The sequence below is a fragment of the Pleurodeles waltl genome, chromosome 3_2, assembly GCF_031143425.1.
Source record: "Pleurodeles waltl isolate 20211129_DDA chromosome 3_2, aPleWal1.hap1.20221129, whole genome shotgun sequence".
Taxonomy (NCBI): domain Eukaryota; kingdom Metazoa; phylum Chordata; class Amphibia; order Caudata; family Salamandridae; genus Pleurodeles; species Pleurodeles waltl.
This window is the reverse complement of record NC_090441.1, coordinates 101,623,758-101,648,886: the sequence shown is the minus strand read 5'-3', so window position 1 is coordinate 101,648,886 and position 25,129 is coordinate 101,623,758. Positions and strand designations below refer to the sequence as shown.

At 42.0% G+C, this 25,129-nt stretch overlaps 2 protein-coding genes across 8 annotated transcripts in view; one reads left to right on the top strand and one right to left on the bottom strand.

Moving 5' to 3' along the window:
- Nucleotides 1-25,129, top strand: part of TAF1D (TATA-box binding protein associated factor, RNA polymerase I subunit D) — a 164,244-nt gene that overhangs the window by 42,298 nt on the left and 96,817 nt on the right. The window lies entirely within an intron of this gene.
- The window catches only part of LOC138286545 (ester hydrolase C11orf54 homolog), a 40,556-nt gene continuing 15,865 nt past the window's right edge, over nucleotides 439-25,129 (bottom strand). For both annotated transcript variants that reach the window (XM_069226923.1, XM_069226922.1), the window contains exons 4-8: nucleotides 16,856-16,957; nucleotides 15,819-15,995; nucleotides 6,579-6,728; nucleotides 3,884-4,000; nucleotides 439-1,508 (exon numbers count right to left, since the gene is read on the bottom strand). In XM_069226923.1, coding sequence (XP_069083024.1) covers nucleotides 1,350-1,508; nucleotides 3,884-4,000; nucleotides 6,579-6,728; nucleotides 15,819-15,995; nucleotides 16,856-16,957 — 705 coding nt within the window. In that variant the 3' untranslated portion in view covers nucleotides 439-1,349. The remainder of the gene's footprint in view (nucleotides 1,509-3,883; nucleotides 4,001-6,578; nucleotides 6,729-15,818; nucleotides 15,996-16,855; nucleotides 16,958-25,129) is intronic.

Below are 25,129 nucleotides of genomic sequence, written 5' to 3'. Positions count from 1 at the left end.
ACTTAGCAGGAAGAAGATTGTGACCTGGGAATTCCTACATGTAATGGTAAGATTTGCCTTTTTGTCTGGTATACAGGGATTCAATCTTAACTTGGTGACTAAAATGACAAGGGAGGATGGTGTGGGAATTGTGTTGTCCAAGCTTGCACACCCCAGCCTCTGCACTGTTGTAGGAGATAGATACTTGCTAGAGTGGTTGTAGCGAGCAGTTGAAGCATACCATGAAAAGGACTATTCGTGAGAACAACCAGAACAAGTGCAAAGAGTACAATTTGTCCTTTTGTGAATGCCGCAGGGTATGGGATCTCAGCATTTTCACACCCAGCACACATCTGGTCAACTGAGAGTTATGAAAAAATAGGACTTAAGAAAAGTTATTCTAAAAACAGTACACATATCTCATTGCCCCCCAATAACAATGCAGTGGAGCCATTTTTTTATTTTTTATTTTTTATTTTTGGGTTAGTAAAAGCACATTTGTAGCCTTGTTAGAGAAAACAGTCCATGAGGCCTTGCTCTTGAATTCACCCTGGGAGCGCTCTCACCACAGCCACCTTCAGACCGAAAGGTGATGATTTTGCTTGATAGCTCCACTTGGAGCTCCTCTCTGCTACTTCTGCTGCTGTGTTTTCCTGGGTCTTTTGATCAAAGGAAATTTTGTGAGAGAAAATGTGATTCAGTCGGAGCTTTTGAAATAACAGTATAACACTGTAGATAAGAATTTGGCTTTTCTTTTGTACAGTCACCTCATGCGCCAACTGCAAGTATAACATTAACTTTGTTGTGATGACAAGGTTAAAAGAATCCTAATATATTAGCCATAAGGACTCTACTTTCTGTTCTTTCCCCATCACACTTTACCTTCTGTAGGCTTATACCAGGGTTGTGAATTTGTTCAACCTTTGCTACTTATTACTTTTCTTTTTCTTTTAACTAATATGCCAGTTAAAAGCATCTTGCATTTCATAAAATAGTTTCAAGAGAGACAGTGTGATGTATTACAGATAGTTGATGTGCTTGATTTCTTCATATATGAAAATAGATGTTTAAAGTTAGCTTTTATTTTAGCTCTTTTGTTAGATAATCAGGCATACTGCATGTTCAGAGAGATCTTAGCTCTTGGAAATCCAAGTGATGGAGCTGAATCTGTGGTCTTGGTTTACACTGCTGTTTTAAATGTGTATACAACATGTATGTATATTTTAAACAGGGCGACGCAATCAACTGCATGCAAGTTTGGAAAACTTATAGCTCAACCTAATCCTGCTTTGATGGAAACGTCTAGCAAAATGTATTATATCACCCTCCCCACCCCATCCCTTCGCGTCGATGGAACTGTCTTTCTCAGTCTAATGGAAAGGTTCTGGTCCATCAATACGAAAGAGTAGTTCAGCCGGATGAAAGTATCCTAGGTATCTCACGGTTTCAGGAGTGGTATCGTAGTGGTAGTGTCCTCCATCACCATGGTGACTAAAACAGTGGGTATGCTCCATTCTCAGGTCATGGCCCTAAAAACAAACAGAACAGTATTTTACATTGCAGAAGCGTTTGTAAAGGGGAACAGTCAGTAATGAATGTATTGAATGACACTGGAATGGCTAAGGTTCCGGGAAAAAAAGGAAAGGCAAATTACCAGGTTTAGTTATAAAAGGCACATGAGGGGAGGAGTGGTATCTGGCGGCAGCTCATTAAGTTTTTTGATACGTTTTATTTCTTGGTTTTATAAGATGTGGTTTGTTAAAGAAGGAACTGGTCTTAGAGTCTGCAGTTGACTTCAAATCCTCCGTCATCCATTTGGTTCTCCCGATTAAGCCATGCAGATAATTTCATTGCCATTTACCGCCACTGCCTAATTGTAAATGGGCCTAGAAATGGGTGGTCACAAGCTACAAAAGCGATTCCACTAAGAATCAGTCTGTACACTGCACCAAGATTGTTCTAGGAAGTCGGCTGTTTTTAGCATTTTAAAAGGTTAATAAATCAGGCCACGTTTTGTAGGTCCTGAGGTCCTATGTAGAAACGAATAAATAAAAGGATGCTTCAAAATAATGGCTGAGGGATGTATTTGAACCAGGTTAATATCTAGTTTTTGGTTGTGATGAGAGCAATATCATCTATGTAGTCATACCTGCTAAGGTTTTGTTTATGGAAGCAAGATTTGTACTTATGGTCCCATTTCATAAAAAGGAAGGTAAAAATAATGGCAATATTCCCTTGGTGGATTTCTTTTGGAACAAATTCCAGACTTTTTTTTTAGAATTCTTAATGAATTCAGGAGTTATAAATTTTTTTGAAAGTTGTAACATGTATGCTAGCAGGATTTTCACCAGGTTGAAATTAGATTGTACTTGTAGCTACAGTGTTTTTCCTCATGCATATTTTTCCTAACAGAAATCCATTTCCCTACCACGATCCACCATAAAATATGTAATCCTCCACCTTCCCCACCCCGGAAACATATGTACTTTATTGACAGGAATTGTATATGTGTCCATTTACAAGGTTAGACACCAACAAAGAAATTGCCATCTTTTACTGATGGACCCACCCAGATTATTTCACAGCTTTCCGCTTGTTGCAGAATTACTACTGCAGTAACCGTGCACACAGTATTGAACTGGGATCTGAATCCTTGTTAAGGGCCTGATTTAGAACTTGGCGGATGGAATAGATGTTTGTGACAGATATCTCATCCACTGTATTAGGATCTCCCATAGGATATAATGGGATTGTAATATGGCGGGCAGGATATCTGTTACGTTCGTGACGGAGTATTCCCCTCCAACAAGTTCTTAATCAGGCCCTAAGTGTCCATTACCGCACATCGGCCTACCTTGCATTGTTATGAACTAGTGTTTCTTAATCCTTTTTAGTTTAAAATGTATTTTTTTGTCTGAGTGGTAGAGAATCCCACACTGACTCTAGAATGCCCAGCTCTCTTTTTTTGCCCGTATCTTTTTTGACACATTGCACAATAATTTAGTTAGACAAAACAGTCATTTTTCCATGTGGCTCTTCAGAAGCACACTGGGTGTTTGCACTTGCTGAATTGTATTGAATGTTTCGTTTAGCATGCAACATGCTTGTGTATTTCATGCTTGGATTTCTAAAGGTGATTGGTTTCATGTCCATAGCAGCCTTATACCATGACTGTGCTGCCCACATTATCTTGAAATCAATGTGAATAAGTCTAGTTTGTGAAGCATCAAAAGTGATGTTGGATTTTATTTTATATTTCAGTGGAATTGTAGATATACATATTGGATACTCTTCTTATTTATCCCATCCATGTACTGAATGGTACATTTTTTTGAGATGCTGTAAGCAGTGAAAAATCTGCCAAACAACCCTAATAAATTCTCCCTCATTTATCTCACCTTGACTCATCCAAAACCCCTCCTGCTACTATGATCTCCCTAACCCTTTCCTCAGACTCTTCCCTTCTCCATCTCTCCTTTACTCATCACAAGCCTCATCCTATTTATATAAACTCCCAATTATACTTCTGGATTCTTCCCTCCTCTATCACTCCATTGCTCTTGTCAATCCAACTAATAAACTCACATATCCTCTGCTCAAATTAACTCCTACAAATACTAAAACTGAACTCCTATTTCCATATACTAATCCACCACTAATTTCTCTTGGGTTCCGGAGTAGCGTGCTACTCGCCGAAAAGTGCTTCAACGCCTCGTCAGGGGTAGTAAGCGCTGTATAAATACTATTACAGTACAATACAATACTACAGTACAATGACACTCTGTCAAGTTAATTAACACTTTTCAGACATTAATAATCTTGGAATGCCATGAATTAATGCAGTGCCCCGTGTTGCAAAAAAAGATTTCTCTAGGGATGTTTCCCAAAAAATGCATCTACTTACAGGGTCGTGAGATACAAACACTGATTGGCATATCAATGGCGCAGTCATTTCATAAAACTTTAGCCAGCGAGTTATATCCTCCTGGGATTCAAAAGGACAAGGAGGGAATTCTGGAGGCTGTAGGAGATAAAATTACTTGCTGAAAAAACATACCAGTGTTACAGAATAGAAGAAGCATCAAATAGTTATGGTGGATCTAAGACAGTTTAATATAATTTATTCTCAATACGGCAACTGTCAGTGTTTGACCTGTAATTGCATCTGTTGATTTAGATAAATGTGTACCAATAGCAACAAGAGGATTGAGGTCAGCGAAGAACACAAAAATGCATCTGATAGCGGCAAATTAATGCATTCCCACCTCTCCTCTTGACACTTGCATTGTCAACCATTCTCTAGCCAACACTTGAGTTTACCAATGAGACTATAAAGACAATATTGCCCTGTTTTGGGGGGGAAACACAAAGCCGTTCTTCAGGAAGTACCAGGTCTTCCACATTTTGAGCAGGGTTCGAGGAACCAAATGTGTGGGAACGTCCATATTCGGTAGCACAACTTCTGCTGCTTAAGGTCGACAAAAGCTACATAAACCATCAGGACTACAATTACTGCACATCACACAAGAGGGTCCTTGCCACTCCTGCCTGTACATGAACAGCCACACACCGGCTGAGACCGATAGGATACCTGGGGGAGCTAGCAGGAGTGTATCATCACAGGGTTCCATCATGCAATCAAAGGTCGGAGGAGCTCCTGACAGTGGCTGTCATAAAGACAATATAACCCAAGACATTAAGGGCCTCATTCTGACTTTGGCGGGCGGCGAAGGCCGTCCGCCAAAGTACCGCCGTCAGAATACCGCTGCGCGGTCAAAAGACCGCCGCGGTAATTCTGAGTTTCCCGCTGGGCTGGCGGGCGACCGCCAGAAGGCCGCCCGCCAGCCCAGCGGGAAACCCCCTTCCACGAGGATGCCGGCTCCGAATGGAGCCGGCGGAGTGGAAAGGGTGCGACGGGTGCAGTTGCACCCGTCACGATTTTCAGTGTCCGCTATGCAGACACTGAAAATCTTGGTGGGGCCCTGTTAGGGGGCCCCTGCAGTGCCCATGCCATTGGCCCATGCCATTGGCATGGGCACTGCAGGGGCCCCCAGGGGCCCCACGACACCCGTTACCGCCAACCAGGTTCTGGCGGTCAAAACCGCCAGAGCCAGGCTGGCGTTAAGGGGGTCGGAATCCCCATGGCGGCGCTGCCTGCAGCGCCGCCATGGAGGATTCCTCAGGCCAGGGGAAAACCAGCGGGAAACTGCTGGTTTCCCTTTTCTGACCGCGGCTTTACTGCCGCGGTCAGAATTGGCCTGGATGCACCGCCAGCCTGTTGGCGGTGCATCCACGATCCCTGGCCCTGGCGGTCCATGACCGCCAGGGTCGTAATGACCCCCTAAGTGCTGTTTGCATCATGCTTGCATGCATTACACTATGCTTCTGATCTCCTTTAACAGGTTAAGTAAGAGAGTATAGTTTACGCTTCATCAAGCAAATGGAGGATAGAAAAGGGCATCCCAAATGACACTGAATGTTCCTATGCAAGCATTGGGCCTCCTGCACTCCACCAAGATACTGTACATGTTAATATGTGGAAAATTTATTTTGAACCCAAATTGCGAGCGAAGAATTGAAGCCATGCCATGGGCAGCTGCATGACTCTGAAGACAGCAGAGGGGTTGAGAAGAGAATTTAGGCTCTTGCTCATTTGCAGATGCCAGTGATGGAATTTCATATCCAATAGAGAACTAGAACAATCTGACAGGAGGGATAACGTTTAATTCTGGGAGGCATTTTGCATTTACGAAAAGCATTAATGGAACGTAACACTCATTGCAGGCAAATAAAAAGGATACTCTCTCCGGTGATTAGTGCGCTATAAAAATCAACATAACATCCTAGATAGATGACACTTGTAGGGATAAATGTGGTGTGCCTGCTTGATTGGAAGCACCCTTTGTGTGCCTCATGTCCTAATTTAAGAAATGGCTCTACTACTGCCTCCAGTACTGACCACATTTATAAGGCCCACATTGCTGAATGGGATCTCTACACCTTATTGCGATACACCCAAAGGATTAACTTTGTGCCTTGCAAGCAAACTTTGCATTTTAATGTAGAATTCGAAATAAGTTTGGTATGCATGAGAGTAAGAGTGAAACAAGTTAGATAGAGAGGAAAACGAAACTGTTGATTTTGAAAATTATTTGGGTGTTTGCCTGCCTGCAGCCATTTTTGTTGAAAATTGTTCCTGAAGGCTTGTACCTTAAAGAGGAGAGAGTGGACTAGGGAGCAGGCGGAGTTCAGAAGTACTATGTAAGGTGTAGCCTGAATCTTCATTGTAACCCATGCATTTGCGTTGCCGGGTTTGTTCATTAGTATGCCTCTCAGTGGGCTTCAGAGGTCATGCAACTGGTGTGTATTCCATGTAATGATTTGAAACTGTGGAGGGTACCTCATGGGAGAAAGCTAAATCTCAAAGCTTCCGATCTAGATTATTATATTGCCTCAGTTTGCTTTGATATAGCAGCCCTTCTAGAAAGTCTGAGACTGTTTATCGTTTTAAAAGCATGCATATTTATTTGCTCAGTGTAAAATATTAATTGTTAATCCGCAGTCTGAAGTAAGAACAAACTACTTAAATTGCAACTTACCATGACATGAATGTTTGCCTTTCCCTGCTGAATCACAAAAGTACCTCCGATTCCCACTATTTTGTCCCCATACTGCTCTGCTAAAGCTTTTCTCATGCAGCTCACAAAGTTGTCCTCTCCTGTTCTTGTGTTGGCTTTTACTTCAATGACCTAGGAAAAAGTACAGATGCCAAAAGGTTTTCAGTTAACTGTGTGAGAAAGAAGTGATAGCATTACATGCAAACATACTTAAAATATTGACATTTGAATTAGAAGTCTAAATACTCACTTGCCTACATGTTGCATGCATATTTCCTTGACAAAATGAGGAGTTAGTTTTCTGTCTCGTAATAGCACTTTATCAAGAAACAACATTTATAAAGTAGCTTGGGCCCTTAACATAGATTGGACTAAAAAAACAACCTTTTCACTTGCTCCAAATTGTTCTTGTAATGATTAGAGGCTCAAGATCAACAGCAAAGAAGACCATACTTGCATCTTCTAACACAAGATGTGAACAATTGAACATGATCAGTAACAGCGTGCCTCAAATAAACACCACACTACAGAGAAACTTGTCCAAACATTTGGTTGCTACCTCTAGGCATATTTTACCTAGTCTAAAACCTTTTAAGTATCAAACAGCAGTTCATTATTCTAAACTGGTGGCTGAATGCTAAGATCGAACACCTTGGTGGCAATCTGCTGCAGAGCGTTCCTCTTTTGGGTTGTAGCAGAATTTTGGACTGGGAATACAGGGGTGTGGAATTTATTAAAATATCTACTTGTCCAGGGGACAGGTTGCTTCTCAAATCTACTTGTCCTGTAAAAAGATCTACTTGTCCCTTTGGTGCCATGTAGTGTGGCGACAAATTATGGCAGCAATCTCATTATGTAAGAGCTCTGATAATAGCCTCTCTGATTATGCCAGGGCTACTACCATAATAGGGCTTGAATACTTGCAGTTTTAATCCCTACTGTAGCAATTTCCTTATTTTGCCACCTTTCTGCAGATCTGCATACTGGGGCTGGAGGAAGCAGTAAGCAATAGTTCCAGGGCTGGAATGCCTTTGAGTCTGCAAACCTACTAACCTGCATGTTTTAAAGATTTTCACCAGCTTCTCTCTAATATTTTCCCATAATAAGAAAGGTTGGACATTTACTCCTGACAATGGCAGAATTAGAACTTCTTCCAGGGTTGGGAAGAAAGTGGCCGGAGGGAAAATGAACTTGCAGATGCTCAATAGATGTTCACATGAGCAAATCTACACATGCGTATTTACCCATGCTAAAATACAGTTCACAAATATTTTATAGGGGTACGACATATACCATGGGTGCACTTTTGTGACTTTCTTTAAGAATTTGGGGCCACATGCAGGTAGGTTCAGATTTGCGACCCGCAAATTGCGAGTCGCAAATCTGAATGTAGGATGGTGTCCCTGACACCATCTGTGATTCGCAAGGGCTTCGCAAATGCCCACCTAGTGAATAATCATGAGGTGGGTCGCAATTTGCGACCCCCTTGCGAATAGCGACCCTCACAGGGATGGTGGCCTGCTGGAGACAGCAGACCACCATGTCTGTGACTGCTTCCTTAAAGGAAAACGAGATGCATTACAAAAACGAAAAATTAAACGTTTTTGTTTCATTTTTTCAGAGCAGGCAATGGTCCGCAGGACCACTGCCTGCTCTGAAAAAATGTTTACAGTGACATTCACAATGGGGAAGGGGTCCCTTGGGGACCCCTTCCCTTTTGCGAAAGTGTTAGCACCCATTTGAAATGGGTGCAAACTGCGATTGGTTTGGGCCCGCGTTCGCGGTCACAAAACAATCCTACATTGCACTGCGAGTCGCAATTAGGAAGGGAACACCCCTTCCTAATTGCGACTCGCAAACCCGTTTTGCGATTCGGTAACCAGGTTACTGAATCGCAAAACTGGGTTTGTGCATTGCAATGTGCTTTTTGCACGTCGCAAACAGCGAAAGTCGCTGTTTGTGACATGCAAAAAGCTACCTTCATGTGGGTCTTGGTCCCTAATTAGGTCTGGTGTTAACAAAGACATTTTGTTTAATAAAAACTTCTATTTCTCTCTCTTGTGGCTGGCTTTACTGTGAGTGATTGCATTCTGCTCTTCCACAAGGAGCATATTGGCACACAAAGTAGTTTTGTTCAGTGTCAGGAACTACAGTGGCAATCAGTGACGTAACGAAACTGGAGGGTGCCCCTTTGCAAAGAACATGGAGGAGCCCCCTCTCCAGACTCACTCAGGGCAGGTGCTGTGCTAAAGGGGCCCCCTGGAGGGCGGCTGCGGGGCCTTTGTTATGCCACTGGTGGCAACATGTGCTTTTAGAGTTAAAAAAATGTTGGGTTTTCTTTTGGCAGTGTTTGTTACAATGTTGAGGGCCTGGTAGCTCCCACAACAATAAAGTGTTACAAAAGCCATGTCAAAACAAGACACGCTTTGATGAAACTAAAAGACTTATAAAAATATGTCAGATCAGTTGGCTTTGTCAGTGTTTGTTTATTTTCATGCTTCCCATATTCGTGTTGAAAATGGTTACACTGATTTTCCATTAGAAATATTTTTGGGAAATACTAGCATGCATCAACACATTTTACTAAATGACACTTCATTTGCATCTAATCAGAGAGCATTCTGGGAGCATTATACTTAGCCTCGTAGACTAAAGTTTTCAAACATGTGTATACACAGCTGTTTTTTTTGTACTGGAACCAACGGCAGTAGTGAAGTGTGACCTTAAAACATTTATTTACTGCAGTCACCCTAATAATCAAGGCTTTCAAATAATGAACCATAAATACAAGTTCGAACAGCATTATCTTTTGGAAACACATTACCTCAACTGCAGAGAGTTCCACTCTCTGTAAACAAGCAGCCAAAGGGTTTGTGCTGCAGAGGGTTGGGCCTACTTGTCCCAAGGACAAAGTAAACATAAAAACTTGTTGCCCTTGACCCCAAACAAGATGTCCAGGGCGTCCGGCGATAGGAATTCCACATCCCTGGAATATCACTGTGGTGTTGCTCGTCTTTTAACTCCCTCATGTTGCTGCTGCTCTGATGATTCCATCCCACAAACAACTCTCTATTCATTCAATTTTTTCCATCTGTTCTGGTATCAAGACTGCTAGGTCATTTCAGAGGGGCATCAGATGGTTGGAGGCTTAGAGAAGAAGAGAGTTTTATCACTACATACCTCCAGCAACACCAGGTCCAACCAACTTAGATTGCCAGATGATATGTGGATGAACATTGAACAGATCGGATGGAACTCTTCAAGTGTGAATCACCCAGTTACAACATTCCCCTTCTCTACATAAACAAATTTGCCAAAAAAAAAATACATTCTGGATTACAATAAAACACAATGAAAAAGAAACCGATCATGGTATAACCATATAAATGAGCAGAAAACTATGAATAAATAATAAGTATGCTACATCAATGCAAGCAAAGATGCAAAACCATTACTCAAAGAATCTCCTTGGCCTGTGTGAGGCTGTTGTGCTTCTGCTCAAGCTAAATTAAGCTTCATCACTCCTCGGGCAAATTCACACAGTCTCCCATCTTTCCCACATGCTGTATGATGGTCAGAGCAGATGACTGACCCACTTTAACCACTCATTACCTTCTACCCTCACTGCATGTCCACACACCTCATTAACCCTAACAGGTGCTTTTCAAATGTGGATTCCCTTTAGAGACATACATGAACTTTGATATGTACTCAGTATCCAACTTTGATTTGGTCTCTGGAGCCTTTCACTCTGTGCATTAGTTATGCCCATGTTTAACCAAGTAATGGAAATGTAGCATCTTCCGGATGCTTTCCTTGGGCTGTTTTCCACATCTTGATTTTGAGGCCACGTCTTTATCCAACCATGATAAAGCTTGGATGACTGTCTCCCACTTCTCAAAACTTTGAAAGGGCTCTTCCTAGTAACGGCTTTTGATGTAGTCCTGTGTGACCACAGCATAATGTCCACAGCCTTCCTCGTATCCAATCATCTCCTCACTTCACTCATGCAACTAAAATCCTGTTCATCTGTTCTACGAAACCATTCTCATGAGGGTGATAGAGCTACCCTGTGATATGTGTACTGCACTGAGGGAAAAACTCAAACATGTCTTTGGATATATATTGTACTCAATTGTCAGACATTTTCTCTTTGAGAAAGCACACCCTTATGAGGATTTAAAAAATAAAAATTACAAATTGACTCGTGCTGCTTCAGTTAATTCAAGAGGCTGAAGTGGGTGAGTGCATGTTTTGTGTGACTTATCATTCTCTGAGTTCACAATGCACCTTTTTAACTACATTGATTTGGGTGTCCGCCCTTGGCCACTAAAACTCAGAGCATATTTTCCATTTGGTAATTGTTTAACATACTCCTAGTGGTGGTTTGGGAGGCAGCTGTAGTCCTATAATTACAGCTGCCCTCCATCGAGAGTAAAACAAATGTTTTAACAGAAATTCTGTATCTTGGGCCAGCAACATATGAGCCCTTACTTCCATTTAATGTTGTCATCATAGATACCTTCATGGCTACTTGATCGAAGACATATTTTTGCCCTCCTGTTAACCAGCCCATATCCTGGCATCATAGGCCAGCACCTGGTGATCTGCAATTTCTCACCAAGCACCTTTTCCCAAGAGGCTTATTGTACGAGCCTCGAACAATAATAAGGTGAACCCTAACTGATTTCTAACCAGTCCTCCAGATCGAGATTCCAAAAGGATTGATGTCTTTGACAAACATATGTTTTTGTCTGCCAACTTGACACTGTAATCAGTATTCATGGTCATAATGTTGGGCAGTTGCACGCATCCCTTTAGAACCTGGCTAGCAAGTTTTTGCTGCCAGTCATAGAGCTCTTCCAGACCTCTTTGGGTCAGATGATATATGATGGACAGGATGCAGCCATGTATGTTACGCAAGCCAGCATGGATACCATGGACTCCACTGGCAGAGCAGTCACTGTCAGTATTGTTCTCCGCTGACATGCCTGGATGAGGTCCACTGGATTCTCCGGTGATGTACAGGCTTCGCTTATGGATATGCCCTTTGATGGATATCAGCTTTTTGGAGAGAAGGCTTGGAATGCTTTAAAGACAGTAGAGCTTCAGTGCGTTCCTTGGGGCTGTTGTCCCCTGCAAAACTGTTTCCACACCATTTCAGAAATTTTAGGGGCTACTACTTGGGAATGGTGGATAGGCAGACACACCCTTGCCAGCCAATGATGCAACAGACAACCCATTTCTTTCGGGGTCTTGGATGTGGAACCAGCAGGCAGCGAGCAGGCAAGGAGGGGTATTAGTCCTGTACCACGGGCAACAAACCACTTTAGTTTGCCCTTACTGGCACATGGCTATCCATTTGGAGGCAGGATCTCTCACTTCATCCTGGGTTGGCAATCCATTATTTCCAACAGATGGATCTTGCAATTTTTGTGAAAAGCTTGCCCTGTAGCTTTTCTCACACATTAGATCGCATTTCATCAGACCATTTGTCTATCCTCCTTACAGAGGTAGGCCTTTTATTTGTAAAAGGTAGCATAGAGAAGGTACCAATACTTATTTGTCCTGAAAGAGAATGGGGGCCTCAGACCGATCCTGGTCTTCCAACCCTTGAACATCTTCTTGAGGAAGTACAACATCAGAATGCTCACATTGGCCCACATCCTTTCTGCTCTGGGCCTGGAAGTCCGGATGGTGCCCTTGGACTTGCAGAATATATATTTTCATATTTCTATCTTGCAGTCCTACAGGTGGGTCAGATGCTGCACTCCCCTTTGGCCTCACCAGAGTCCCTCTGGTGTTCACAAAAGTGATGGTGGTGTTTGCCATTGTCAGAAGTCGGGAGTCTCTGTATTACCATACCTCGACGACTAGCTACTAAAAGCAGACTTGCTACAATCAGACATGGTTCATGTCTGTACAACGGCAAAAGGTTTGACATTGCTGGGCTGCAACATAAATGAGCTGAAGTTCCACATGATTCCTTCCCAGATGCTTGTGCCCATTGGGGTGATCCTGGTGTTGTATAGCCATTTTAGCAATACAACAACTTAGACCTGCAGCTGTGCACTTCAGCCTAGATATATTTTATTCAGCTTTGCTATGTTTTATTAACATTAGCCACATTTGCAGTCTTGTTTTATTTTCTCTATCTAGTTCTTCCTTGCCTAGGACAGCACTACGTTCTTAACAAGACATTTCTCTCACTCTGTGCTTTCCTCAACACTACAGTAAGATAGGTTGCTGGAAAATGTGTTACGCTTTGTCTCCGACATTCAGAGAAACATACATTCTTTACGTGGGGTTCTTTTCTGAGAACATCAGCTGTTTATTATAAAAACACCACTCCACCCCATACATGTTAGAGGGAGATTCCTGCCAGATGACCACCACTGTATGTTGATTGCTGACTGCTTTGCTACAGCTGCTTATCTAGACTGTCTACTTCTTGGCCTATATGGGAACAGTGTCTACCTAGACCACAGGCCTCCTTGCTCAGGTATGAGGGATGATGTCTTTCCAGGGGGGGCATCCAAAGGGCAGAATTAGAGCTTAACATGCTGTGCTCTAACATTGTTTAGGTAGGAATTATATCTATAATCCATAGTGACAGTATGGTAGGGTTATTTTTGTGTTTTACATTACTTGTCACAATTTTATTTCTATTGTGCTTTATCGTCATAGTTATTGCAATAAATGCCTTACTATCTAAGATGCAGTTATTTCAATAAAACCTTAATGAACTATATTCTGCCTCTGATTGTCTTTGCATATGTGAGACCAATGTAACTGAGAGAAAAGGATGAGATCTGATCGACCACGATTCCCCCAGAGGAGTCATTTCTGTCATGCGCCCAGTTGCCATAATCCTCCCTGCTCCTGGGTGGAGATGAGGCACTGCTAGTTAGCTGGAAAAACCTGGATTAGGCCGACAGGCGTCGCATGGTGTGGGATTAGACTCAGTCCTCCACAGTACAGGTGATTCTGCCGCCTGAATCCAGTAGTCTCATTAGGATAATGAGAACCTATGCGACACTGGACACTGTGTAGTTTGATGCTTTTCCTCCACAGCAACAGTGAGGTTGGCTCTGAGGCTTCTTGTGCTCTAGGATTTGTGCATCCTCCCTGGCAAATATGACAGGTGGCACCTGAGAGCCCTGTAGTGAACCTTAAATCCCAGTTGGACCAGCATCTCAGCCTTCTCAGGTCTCTAAGGAGACTACTTGAGATCTGCAGTGGTGACCGATCATGCACAATTTGTCCTGCTGCATACCCTCTCTGTTCCCCAATGCAGAGCTGATAGTTGTGATGGACTCATCACTGCTGGATTGGTGGGGGTCGACTGTGGGATTGGGATATCAGAGGACTCTAGTCCCCAGTCGTGAGCCAGCTCCACATCACTCTGCTGTAGCAGTGGGCCATTTATCTGGTTCTGAAGAACTTCCTGCTGTTCATCATGAGGATGCTGGTGCACTTTCTCACAGACACCACCACTGCCTTATAGAACAGCAACAGACAGGATGGCATGGACCCTCTGCCAGGAGATGTTGCACCTCTGTAGGTGGTTGGCACACCAAGGAGTCATTCTGGTTGCTAGTCACCTGGCGGAGTGCCTGAATGCTAGAGTGGAAGAAATAAGCCCACTTTGTCCAGCAGCTCAACAGTGGCACCTACATCCAGAAGTGGTGCAGGGGATTTTCTACCAATGGAAAGAACTCTGGCTAGAGCTTTTCGTCACCATTGAATGTGCAATTTCAACAATTCTGTGCATTGGAGTGTCCGCTAGGGTACTCACTAGGAGACTCATTCTGGCTGGAATGGAACCAGGATCTCCTGTACACCTTCCACCACTCCTTCTCCTGCACCACATTCTGAAGATCAAGCACGATCAAGCCCATGTCATCGTAATTGCCCCAGATTGGGCCAGGAGAGTTTGGTTTCCAGAACTCTTGGACATGAACATCTGCCCTGCTTTCAGGCTACCACTTTGCAAGCACCTCCAGTCTGTCACAGGAGCAAAGCAGGGTCCTCCACCTCAAGGCTCCCAATGTGTAGAGATTGCATGGTGGCAGCTGACTACGTTCAACTTGCTGCCTGAAATGGTAGATGTCATTTGTGCCACCAGACGCCTCTACACAAAATCCATCTATGCCATGTACTGCGACAAAATTGCAATCTGGTGGCAATGCTGTCAGGTGTCCTTTTGTTTGTTTTTTGTTTTTTATTTAGTGCAACAGGGACTGTAAAGGGTTATTTGACAGCCCTTTCAACAATACTACATTTGCTGAATTGTCCATCTTTGTTCAAATCACCTATTGTGATAATGTTTATTAAACGTTTGACACATGTTCCCTCCTAGGCAGGTCTTGATGCCACAGTGGGACCTTAATTTGGTATTTACATATCTTGACTATGGCTTTTGAGTCCCATCACAGTTGTGTCCATGCACAGCTGCCTATTGCATCTCCTGACTTTAAAGATTGGCTTCCTCATTCTGATTACATTACCTCGTTGCATGAGTGAATTGCAGGCACTCAGTGCAACTGTCCAGCACCCCTTTTTTCCAGGCAAAATGGTGATGACCACTTGACCACTGTTTTTTGCTCTCTCTCACCTCCTGAAAGAAGATGAGAGGTTTCTTTGGTTGGACTCTTTTAGGGCTTTTACTTTTTACATTGATCGGACCAAGGACCATCAAGTAGGCGATCAACGTTTTGTGGAGCTTTCTGGAGCAAAGAAAGGAAAAGCTGCCCAGAAGAGGACCCTGTCAGTGTGGATTATCCTCTGCGTAAAGAGATAGGCCTGAGTGCATACGTTCATGAAGCACTAGTGCCTTGACAGCCAGGTCAGGTGAGAAGGACACACCTGCTCAGTTCTGCAAGACATTTTGATCTGAGCCCACTGCATAGACCCTACACTCATGGATGTACTGCTTTGGTATCCATTTTATTTAGCAAAAACCTTACTTTAAATGCCTAATATCACTAGGATACAATAAATGTTAGCATCTTGCTTAGCCCCTTTCTTGTATATGGGTATAATAACAGTATGTGGTCAAAAACATGAGTGTAATGCAGAAACAACGGAAAACCATTTCATACTGTCATACTTTTGTTACTGCATGAATGACACCTTTTGGGAAAAATGAAACAATTTAGACTGATGCTCGTTAACTGTAAATGTTTAACCATTGTGTTGATGTAGAATTACACCACTTACCTTTCCTGTTTTTCCCTCACTGGCGTAGAGATGGGCCATTAATCCAAAGTTGCAATCGCTGTATTTTTCGCTGTATTTCTCCAGTACATATGTTCCGTCCGAAGGGTTTACTCGTGCCAGGTAGCTCCCATTTATAGCAGGTTCGTGCTCAGTCTCCGCTTTCACAGAGTGTGTGAGCTGCAATACAGACAACATGCGTTTGTCACTTGAACCGGGACCACCCAATACCAAAACCCGATTGTATTCAGAATACTCAACACATATTGAAATAATTGTCAGCGTAATTCATTTGATGCAGTTTATTTTCTCATACATATTTTGCATATCCTAAACCAGTGGTTCCCAACCTTTTGACTTCTGTGGACTCCCACTGAATCATCATTGGAATCCCTGGACCCCCACCACTGAGTCATTACCGAAAGCTGGGGAATTAGGGCCTGATTACAACTTTGGAGGAGGTGTTAATCCGTCCCAAATGTGACGGATATACCACCAGCCGTATTACGAGTTCTATAGGATATAATGAACTCGTAATATGGCTGGTGGTATATCCGTCACATTTGGGACGGATTAACACCTTCCTCCAAAGTTGTAATCAGGTCCTTAATCTGTTAATTCTATTTTATTTTCTAAGCAGTCGCGGACACCTGAGGAGGCTTTACGGACCCCCAGTTGTCCCCGGCCCACAGGTTGGGAACCACTGTCCTAAACACATAACCACAGTGTAGAGTTCAGTGGGCCAGCAATCCTAGTCTTAACTGCCACTCGCATCAGGAAGTAAAAAAACAGAAATGGCTCCAAGCCCTGTAGTCTCACTGTTGTAAAATGAAATAATAGATCTGGATAGAACGTCATCTGACTATCTGTTGTTTACTCTCTTCCTGGCTTCTCGGGTAGCTGGTTCTGTTGGGCCTGATTATATATGATTCCTCTTTCCAGTCTCCCAGTTGTCATAGACCCCGCACCCTGGTGATATCAATACAAAGAAAGGCAGGCCAGGTAAGGTGTGCTTAAACCCAAAGAAACCGTCTACAGACCTCAGCAGTTAATCCAAGGGTTTGGTATGAGACTGCTCCAGCTCCAAGCATGTAAGCGCCGGGCAACTTAATTTGCTTTGCCACTGTGTTGATGTCAAAGACCTGATTAAAAGATAAAAGATGCAAGTATTTAAACAAATGTGTTGTGTTGTAGCCTTGATTATTTTCTTGTAGTGCACATACATTTCCCCATGGATGCACTTACAAGAGTGAAATTAACCACCGAGGCAGAGAACGCCTGCGTATTGTAAATACTTTTCTAAGCAAACTTATTGCCTGTCCTGAACCAAATTCATGTACAGGTGTACTGATATATGAAGTACTGCACTATACATATCCAGAGATTGTGCATCACACAAAAAGCTTCATTACAAGTGCTGGTCTAAAAATTGGATGCAAAAGCTGCCCAGGGAAATAATGTTACCACGCCGACTCATGTAGTTTTTGCACCGTAGTCTGAGTTGTTTGCCTTGCAATGAGGAGTGGCATAGAGAAAAGTGTTTTTTCTGCATAGTACTTCCACAGTTGCACATCTTCTGCCGAGCAAATTCCTTAAGGCAGTATAGTACCTGGAGGAAATTGTGGATGTAAGGAACCCAGGCCAGAGTAGAATTTGCATGGAACCTGTGATTTACAATAAAGGGTGTGTGAAATTTACATAATTTACTTTTGCACAATTACGTGAAATATCACAAAGATATGTGTAATTATGTGAAATGCAAACCTGTCATTCAGTGCAATATTTTACAGCAAAGTGCATTCTTGCATCAGTTTTTGATGCGAGAATGTATTTTGCACAAAAAGTAGCGTGTTCTAGTTTTTCATGTTGTTCGTTGCTTTAATTTTGGAATGAACAGCACCATAAATATGTGAGGTGGTGTAATTTTGTATAACTAGCGTGATGTGAAATTCTCTAAATTATGCAGATTACGCTGGCGTATTCTAAATTTCATCTGGGCCAATTAAAAATGTGGCCCACCATTTGTCCCTCATTGTAAAATTTGCTCGCCACTCAGTAAGAGGGCGAAAGGTGGGGGAAATGATAAATTTTCTTATGTATTTGGAGGCATTTTACTTTTCTAGGACATTTATTGCACTAACATCAGAGTGTTTACCATGCTTGTCTGTAAAGTAAGCAGTGCCTACTGCATGCTGCTTTCTAGAACCATGCTTGTAGATGTGGTTGTAGATGTACAAATAGAGAATGCAAGGACTGATCAACTGTGACCAACCCTGGTGAACATGCTGTACCTGAACAAGCGTGGAAGTGCTGTACTCTACAAAGCCTTGGCACAGTTGACAGCTAATAATAATCACTGGAAGCCAACAGAATTGATTCAGAAGGTTTTTCATTTTTTCTCGATGTTCTCATTAAAGACCTCCACATCACTGAGTTGCAAGTTAGTATTATGCTAAGTAAAATAGTGCAGCCTTTGCCAGCACTGTCCAAAAGGCAGGGGCAACACTAAAATAATTTTGGGTACCCTCTATTGTAACATGATAGACACTAGATGGGGTATCTTTCACCTGTTCAGCAGAAGATGAAATAAATCCTCGTCGAACTGGAAAAAATGGCTTTCCATGGACCAGCTAACCTGCAACAAAAGAGCTTCAAAACCAGCATGTAAATGAGAAGACAGCAAAGGACTTTCAAGCTGTCCAAGAAAATATAATAAGTCAACCATATCAACAAGGGAGCTGATCAAAGATGCGAGCAGTATAATATCTCTGACCTAGAAATCCAAAACAATGTCCAACTCTCATATCAGCACAGTGAACGTCACCTGAGACTTTCAGACTTTACAGGTGTCAAAGAGCTGCATGGTGAAAATCAACAAATCCAAACCGTCTGCATTCCCAAAGTATTCCCACCACCTTCGGCAACCCTTACTGTACTCTTCCCCTTTGGATAGATGAGACCATTATTTTAGTCACCTGAACTACATCCTCGAAAGAACTATGGGCCAGATTTACGACCATTTTTTTTGTGAGTCTCTAATTGCGATCTTTTGTGACTAGAAACTAGAGACTCTCAAAATGAAATGTACTAATGTGTCTCACACTCATTTAGCAATTCCCAATGGGGTCGAAAATGACCTACCTCATCAATGTTCATGGGGTAAGTCGCATTCTGAATGTGAATGGCCGCACTCACAGGGATGGTGGCCTGCTGTGCTAAGCAGACCAACATGCCTGTGACTGCTTTTCAGTAAAGCCGTTTTATTGAATGCAGACCGTTTTCCTTAGAGGAAAATGGTATGCATTCCAAATAGAAAAATGCTAAGTTTTCTTTTCATTTTTGAGGGTAGGCAGTGTTCGGTGGGAATACTGCAGGCTCTGAGAAAATTATTTTTTATACCATTCATAAAGAGGAAGGTGTCACATGGGGTTCCCTTCCCGTTTGCAAATGGGTTAACACCCGTTTGAAACGGGTGTTAACTGCGATTGTTTTGCAACTGCATTCACGGTCACAAAAGAATCATACATGCCACTGCGACTCGCAATTAGGAATGAACACCCCTTCCTAATTGCATGTCGCAGTCCTTATTTTGTGAGTCGGTTACTGCTTACCGACTAGCAAAATAAGGATAGTACACCATACCAGGCCACTGTGTGGTCACAAACTGCGATTTTTGCCTTTTGTGACTGCAAATCGGTGTTGTACATCAGGCCCTTAGACCTTTTAGTTGATCGCTTGTGTGATACAGTGAGTACATTTCACATGGAAATTAAAGAAAATGTCTTGAGATGCACTCCATTTGAGCAACAACAAACTCACTAATAACCTTTAATTCAGGGTATCCAGTTTGCACCTACACAACATTAGAGTTTGTTCACCTAAATGAGACATCTAGGCTCAATGGATTCCCTACGCTACCTAAACGTTACAAAATGTATTGTCTCCAATCAGGTGTTATAAGATTCTGACTTAGAAAAAACTCTTGTACTAAGTCATTTTCCTTTTAGAGCTATTGGCGGTCTTTGATACAATGTATCTCCTAATTTAGTGGTTTCCACACTGTGGACTCAGGGGGTCCGCGACTGCTTAGAACATTAAATAATATTAACAGATTAGGTTCCTAGCTTTCAGTAATGACTCGGTGGGGGGGTGGGGTCCCCGGATTCCAATTATGATTCAGTGGGGTGCCTGGGTTCCAGTAATAAAAAAGTGGGGGTCCACAGAAATCAAAAGGTTGGGAACCACTGTTCTAATCCTTTTACAGTGTCCGGCAGGTATTGGGATTCAGGGGACTGATTGAAGAGCATTAAATCTTCCCTGACCAGAAGAGAGCAGATACGTTGAAAATCAAGGATTTAAATGCTCGCTTATGATCTTATCCTGTGTCCTAACAGTGTTTGGCATTTTTGCACATCTCTTTTTTTTATCATTTACAGCTAATCAGTACTTAGGGCTTCGTGTGTTGAAATGAGCAGACGACACGCAAATTATTCCCCGGATCAACTATTTAACAAATTACAACAAACAAGCCTTTCCCAACTGCATAATTCGATTCAGCTTAGAATGAAGTATTGTTTTGTAAAATTAAATATATTGAAAATGAATTTCTACTTATAGCTAAGATCAGTTTGGATTTCTTTGCCTATCTCTGGCAAACGTAAAGATACATATTGAAGTGCTCCTAGAAAGCTGGAAAAGAATAGTGTAGTAAAACAAGATTTTTATATCTTCTTTTTCAAAGTGAACATTGACTTAATGTAATGGGGAGCTAGAGCTCTCTTCACATAAAGCCCAAATTTGCCCCTGCTCCTCACATCTCTAAGTCTAAAGAGCAACCTTTTGGAGCCGCCACTCTCCAACACCACTGTTGTAATGTTTGTCTTCCACTGGTGCATTTATAATCAATCTCCTGTCCTCAAACACAGCCCTACCTACGTTGCTGCCACATCCAGGGACATATCACCAAAGGCCCAGAGGTCTTAGACCTACATCTGAGGCCATGTTTGTTGCAGTGAAGGCACTTCTCCCATGATGGTCTTTCAGCTCGTATCACAAGGTTCACAAGCCAGCTAAGCTGAGAAATGCTTTTAGAGGAAAGACCCTTGGCAGTACTTACCAGTACAGAAAAAGAGAATGAAAGGTGGACTTTTTCATATAAGGAAAACTCTAAAAAGAGACTGAGAGTTTTGAAAGGGTGACATAGGGGAGAAGGGATGGCAAGATGAAGATCCCTGATCCAATAAGGGTTAGGAAGGAGGTATAAAAGAAGGTCAGAATTATATACAAAACTGTACTGTCTGTGTTGTGCTAAGTAATATTTCTGGCGAAAGCAGAGTGCCTAGAGACATTCTGAGAAGTGATGTACTTTACAATTAATATATAACCTAACATAGCAGAAATCTAGGTAAAAAATGCAAAATACAATGCCACATAGATACACCTTCATCTCTCCAATTAATCAGCATGTTCATGCACATTTTAGCTAAAGCCATTATGCTTCACGCTCTTCATCTCTAGATGTATCAAACTAATATATAGGATCACTAGAAATGGGGCAACACCCGTCTTCACAGATAACACTTTTTTTCCACTGTCTTTCTGAATGACTACAATAAAGAGGTACGATTAATGGTAGATTGGCAACGCACTGTCCTTTAATGGTCCTGTCATTAATGTTCCTATCATTGGGGTGGGAGGTATAAAAGGTGAGTAACATTGCTTGCTTATTTGATTCTGTGCTTTCCTTCATCCTTGCAGTAAATGCAGTGGGGAGAAAGCAGACTGATATCATCCAAAACGATTTAAATGGAAAATATTTTAATTTAATCTCATTTAATAAAGGAAGAAGTATATTTTTATAAAGTGGTGCATTGTAACTAAAGCACTTTCAGTATTGCATTTGTCAAATCATGTTTGTTCCACATTCTTATTAAAAGAATGTTATTTGTAGACTCTGTGTGCATGTCCCCGAAAGTCATCTTTTGAAGAACGTTTGAAGTTCAACATCAATTCTGCATTAAACTTATCACTAAAAATATAACCAGATCGCGGATCCTCCAATGCTTTTACATACAGATTATTGAAACTTCCCTACTTAGGTCTCGTCAAATCACAAACCTAAAATTTGCAAGCAGTCCAAATCAGACAGCCAGATTGTCTCCTCTGACAAAAGCAAGAGCACAATACCTTCCCGTCAGTGTCGTTCTCGAGGCTCCAATACTTCAGAGAGACTAGCAAGTCTGTTGCTAACACCATTTTGTAAACCTAACAGAAATAGTAGTAAGTGGCTGGGAGAGGGAGCACTATGTAACTATTACCTCACACCAACTCTCCATAGGCTTTTCCTCCCCCTCCTCTCATCCTGTTTTGTCTGTCTCTGGCCAAGATTTTCAGTAGCCAGCAGGCACCACTCCTTGTGTCCTTCACCACAAGTGAGGTATGTTTTTGGTTGCCTGTTTTCTCTTTCCTTGGCATGACTAAACCCACAAGACTTGTGAGATGGCTTTACTTTATTTTGTTTTTGAGGCTGATGGGATACGTGACACTGTAAGCATGGAGAACCTATAATGGAGAGCTTTATTGAGCTTCTCTACCAATGTTCATTTCACGCCCTGTTGCAGGACGAGCTGCAGACCATGATTGACAAAGCCCTGGCTTTTGCTCTGACTATGGCTCCTTCCCTTGACTTCCACGTGGCACAATCATGAGGAGCTGATCCTTAAACTCTTTCCAAAGGAATATAACCTAGAGATGACAGGAAGTACTGGTTCATATTGGGAGTGGCTGTTATTCCAACCATTTCAAGCAGACAATGGAGATATGGAGTTTGTTAATAAAAAAAATAAGTGATGGATGGAATGCTTGAATTAATCTAAGCCACTGGTAATTACTCGGGCCACATCCCAGTCCTTTGTTGTTTTGCACACCATGCCACCTCAGTTTAAATCCACCAAATGCAACTCAGTCTTGACCCTGCTCCAGTAGGAACAGTCCAGTCTAAGCGAGCCAGACCCTCCTTGAACCAGAATGTAAGCAATCTACGATCGGATTTGCCCTAGTTAGGGCTCATGAGGCAGGTATGGCTTAATTCCAGTGTGCACAGGACCCATGTCTTGGAATATCCATCCCACTTAGGACGACACACTAAAGTATAAAAAATGAGATTGTTATTGCTAAGAATGTAAGAAATTACCCAACATATGGTAATCTCTGGTAACTAATTCCCAAGGCAGTTGCACACTGGCCAAAACTGAAGTGGCCACACAGCAGCATATTTTATGAAAAACAACCCTCCACCAACCCAAAAAGGGATTTTCTTGTGCTATCTTGGCGTTTAACAAATGTGCAGCACCCAACTTTTCTGAAGAGCACTTTATAAGCCTAAGAATATGGGCATATTATTGATGGTGGTTGTTTGAATTGCTTGTGCATCTCACAGTTGCTCAGACAGTGGCATTTCCTACAAGTGTGAAAGCGTGCTGGTTATCAGAGGCCTCAGAAAAGCATCAACAGTTGCACATCCGCTATTCAGTGAGTTTCCTCTTTGCAGAAGTAAATAAAGTGGATACTATGGTGTAATAACATAGGTGGGGCTTATTCACAAATGGGAATGTACATGTGTAGTAATACATTTATTTGTGCTCTTTTTAATCCCTTTACTACTTTGCGCCATTCAAAAAATATCAGTGTAAAGCTTATAAAAAGTGTAGACCTACACGTCTCCATCCCGTGACAGAGGGGTTCAGCCAAATTTACAAATGTAAAGTTACTACTACCAAAAAGGAGCAGTAGTAAATCAAGCACCGCACATGACTATCCACTGATATTGCAACAATCCCCATTGATATTGATGGTGGTAGGGTCGTAAGATAGAGCCCCACGAGAATCTAGAAAATAATATTAAACTAAAGTAAATGTTTTAGACTTTTTATGTATAGATATTTTTGTGTGTGTGTGTGTGTGTACAAATATATCCATATGTGTGTGTGTGTGTGTGTGTGTGTGTGTATTTGTGTTTGCAGTAAATATATACATTCATAATTATATATTAATTGGAAAAACAAGTTGTAGTGATGTTGTAGTTAGATATGGTAATAATATCTTACTCTGCATCAACAAATCTCTGAAATTCACTGAAAAAACAAAGGTTAAAGTGGGGTTATAGTTAGGTGACAATGCTAGTTTAAGTGTAACATTGTAAACTAGAAAAAGCACTAAAATGCACCAGTTGGGTATTTCGAGTAACTATTATTTGCACCCCTGACATGCACAGTGCTTTCATCAATGATAACCTTTCAGATATCACTGGTGGTGTTATCAATTAAAATGATTTTTCTCATGTTAAAATTTAAAACAGAATCCTCCAAAAGTAAAAATATATATATTTATATGCATGTAAATATTTATTATGTATTGATAATTGTCCAAAGTGATGTACAGAATTAATTAAAAGTGATTTAATAATACTTTATATATGAATAGTAGATATGCAAATAGTACTAAATAGTACATACAGGGAGTGCAAAATTATTAGGCAAATGAGTATTTTGACCACATCATCCTCTTTATGCATGTTGTCTGACTCCAAGCTGTATAGGCTCGAAAGCCTACTACCAATTAAGCATATTAGGTGATGTGCATCTCTGTAATGAGAAGGGGTGTGGTCTAATGACATCAACACCCTATATCAGGTGTGCATAATTATTAGGCAACTTCCTTTCCTTTGGCAAAATGGGTCAAAAGAAGGACTTGACAGGCTCAGAAAAGTAAAAAATAGTGAGATATCTTGCAGAGGGATGCAGCACTCTTAAAATTGCAAAGCTTCTGAAGCGTGATCATCGAACAATCAAGCGTTTCATTCAAAATAGTCAATAGGGTCGCAAGAAGCGTGTGGAAAAACCAAGGCGCAAAATAACTGCCCATGAACTGAGAAAAGTCAAGCGTGCAGCTGCCACGATGCCACTTGCCACCAGTTTGGCCATATTTCAGGGCTGCAACATCACTGGAGTGCCCAAAAGCACAAGGTGTGCAATACTCAGAGACATGGCCAAGGTAAGAAAGGCTGAAAGACGACCACCACTGAACAAGACACACAAGCTGAAACGTCAAGACTGGGCCAAGAAATATCTCAAGACTGATTTTTCTAAGGTTTTATGGACTGATGAAAGGAGAGTGAGTCTTGATGGGCCAGATGTATGGGCCCGTGGCTGGATTGGTAAAGGGCAGAGAGCTCCAGTCCGACTCAGACGCCAGCAAGGTGGAGGTGGAGTACTGGTTTGGGCTGGTATCATCAAAGATGAGCTTGTGGGGCCTTT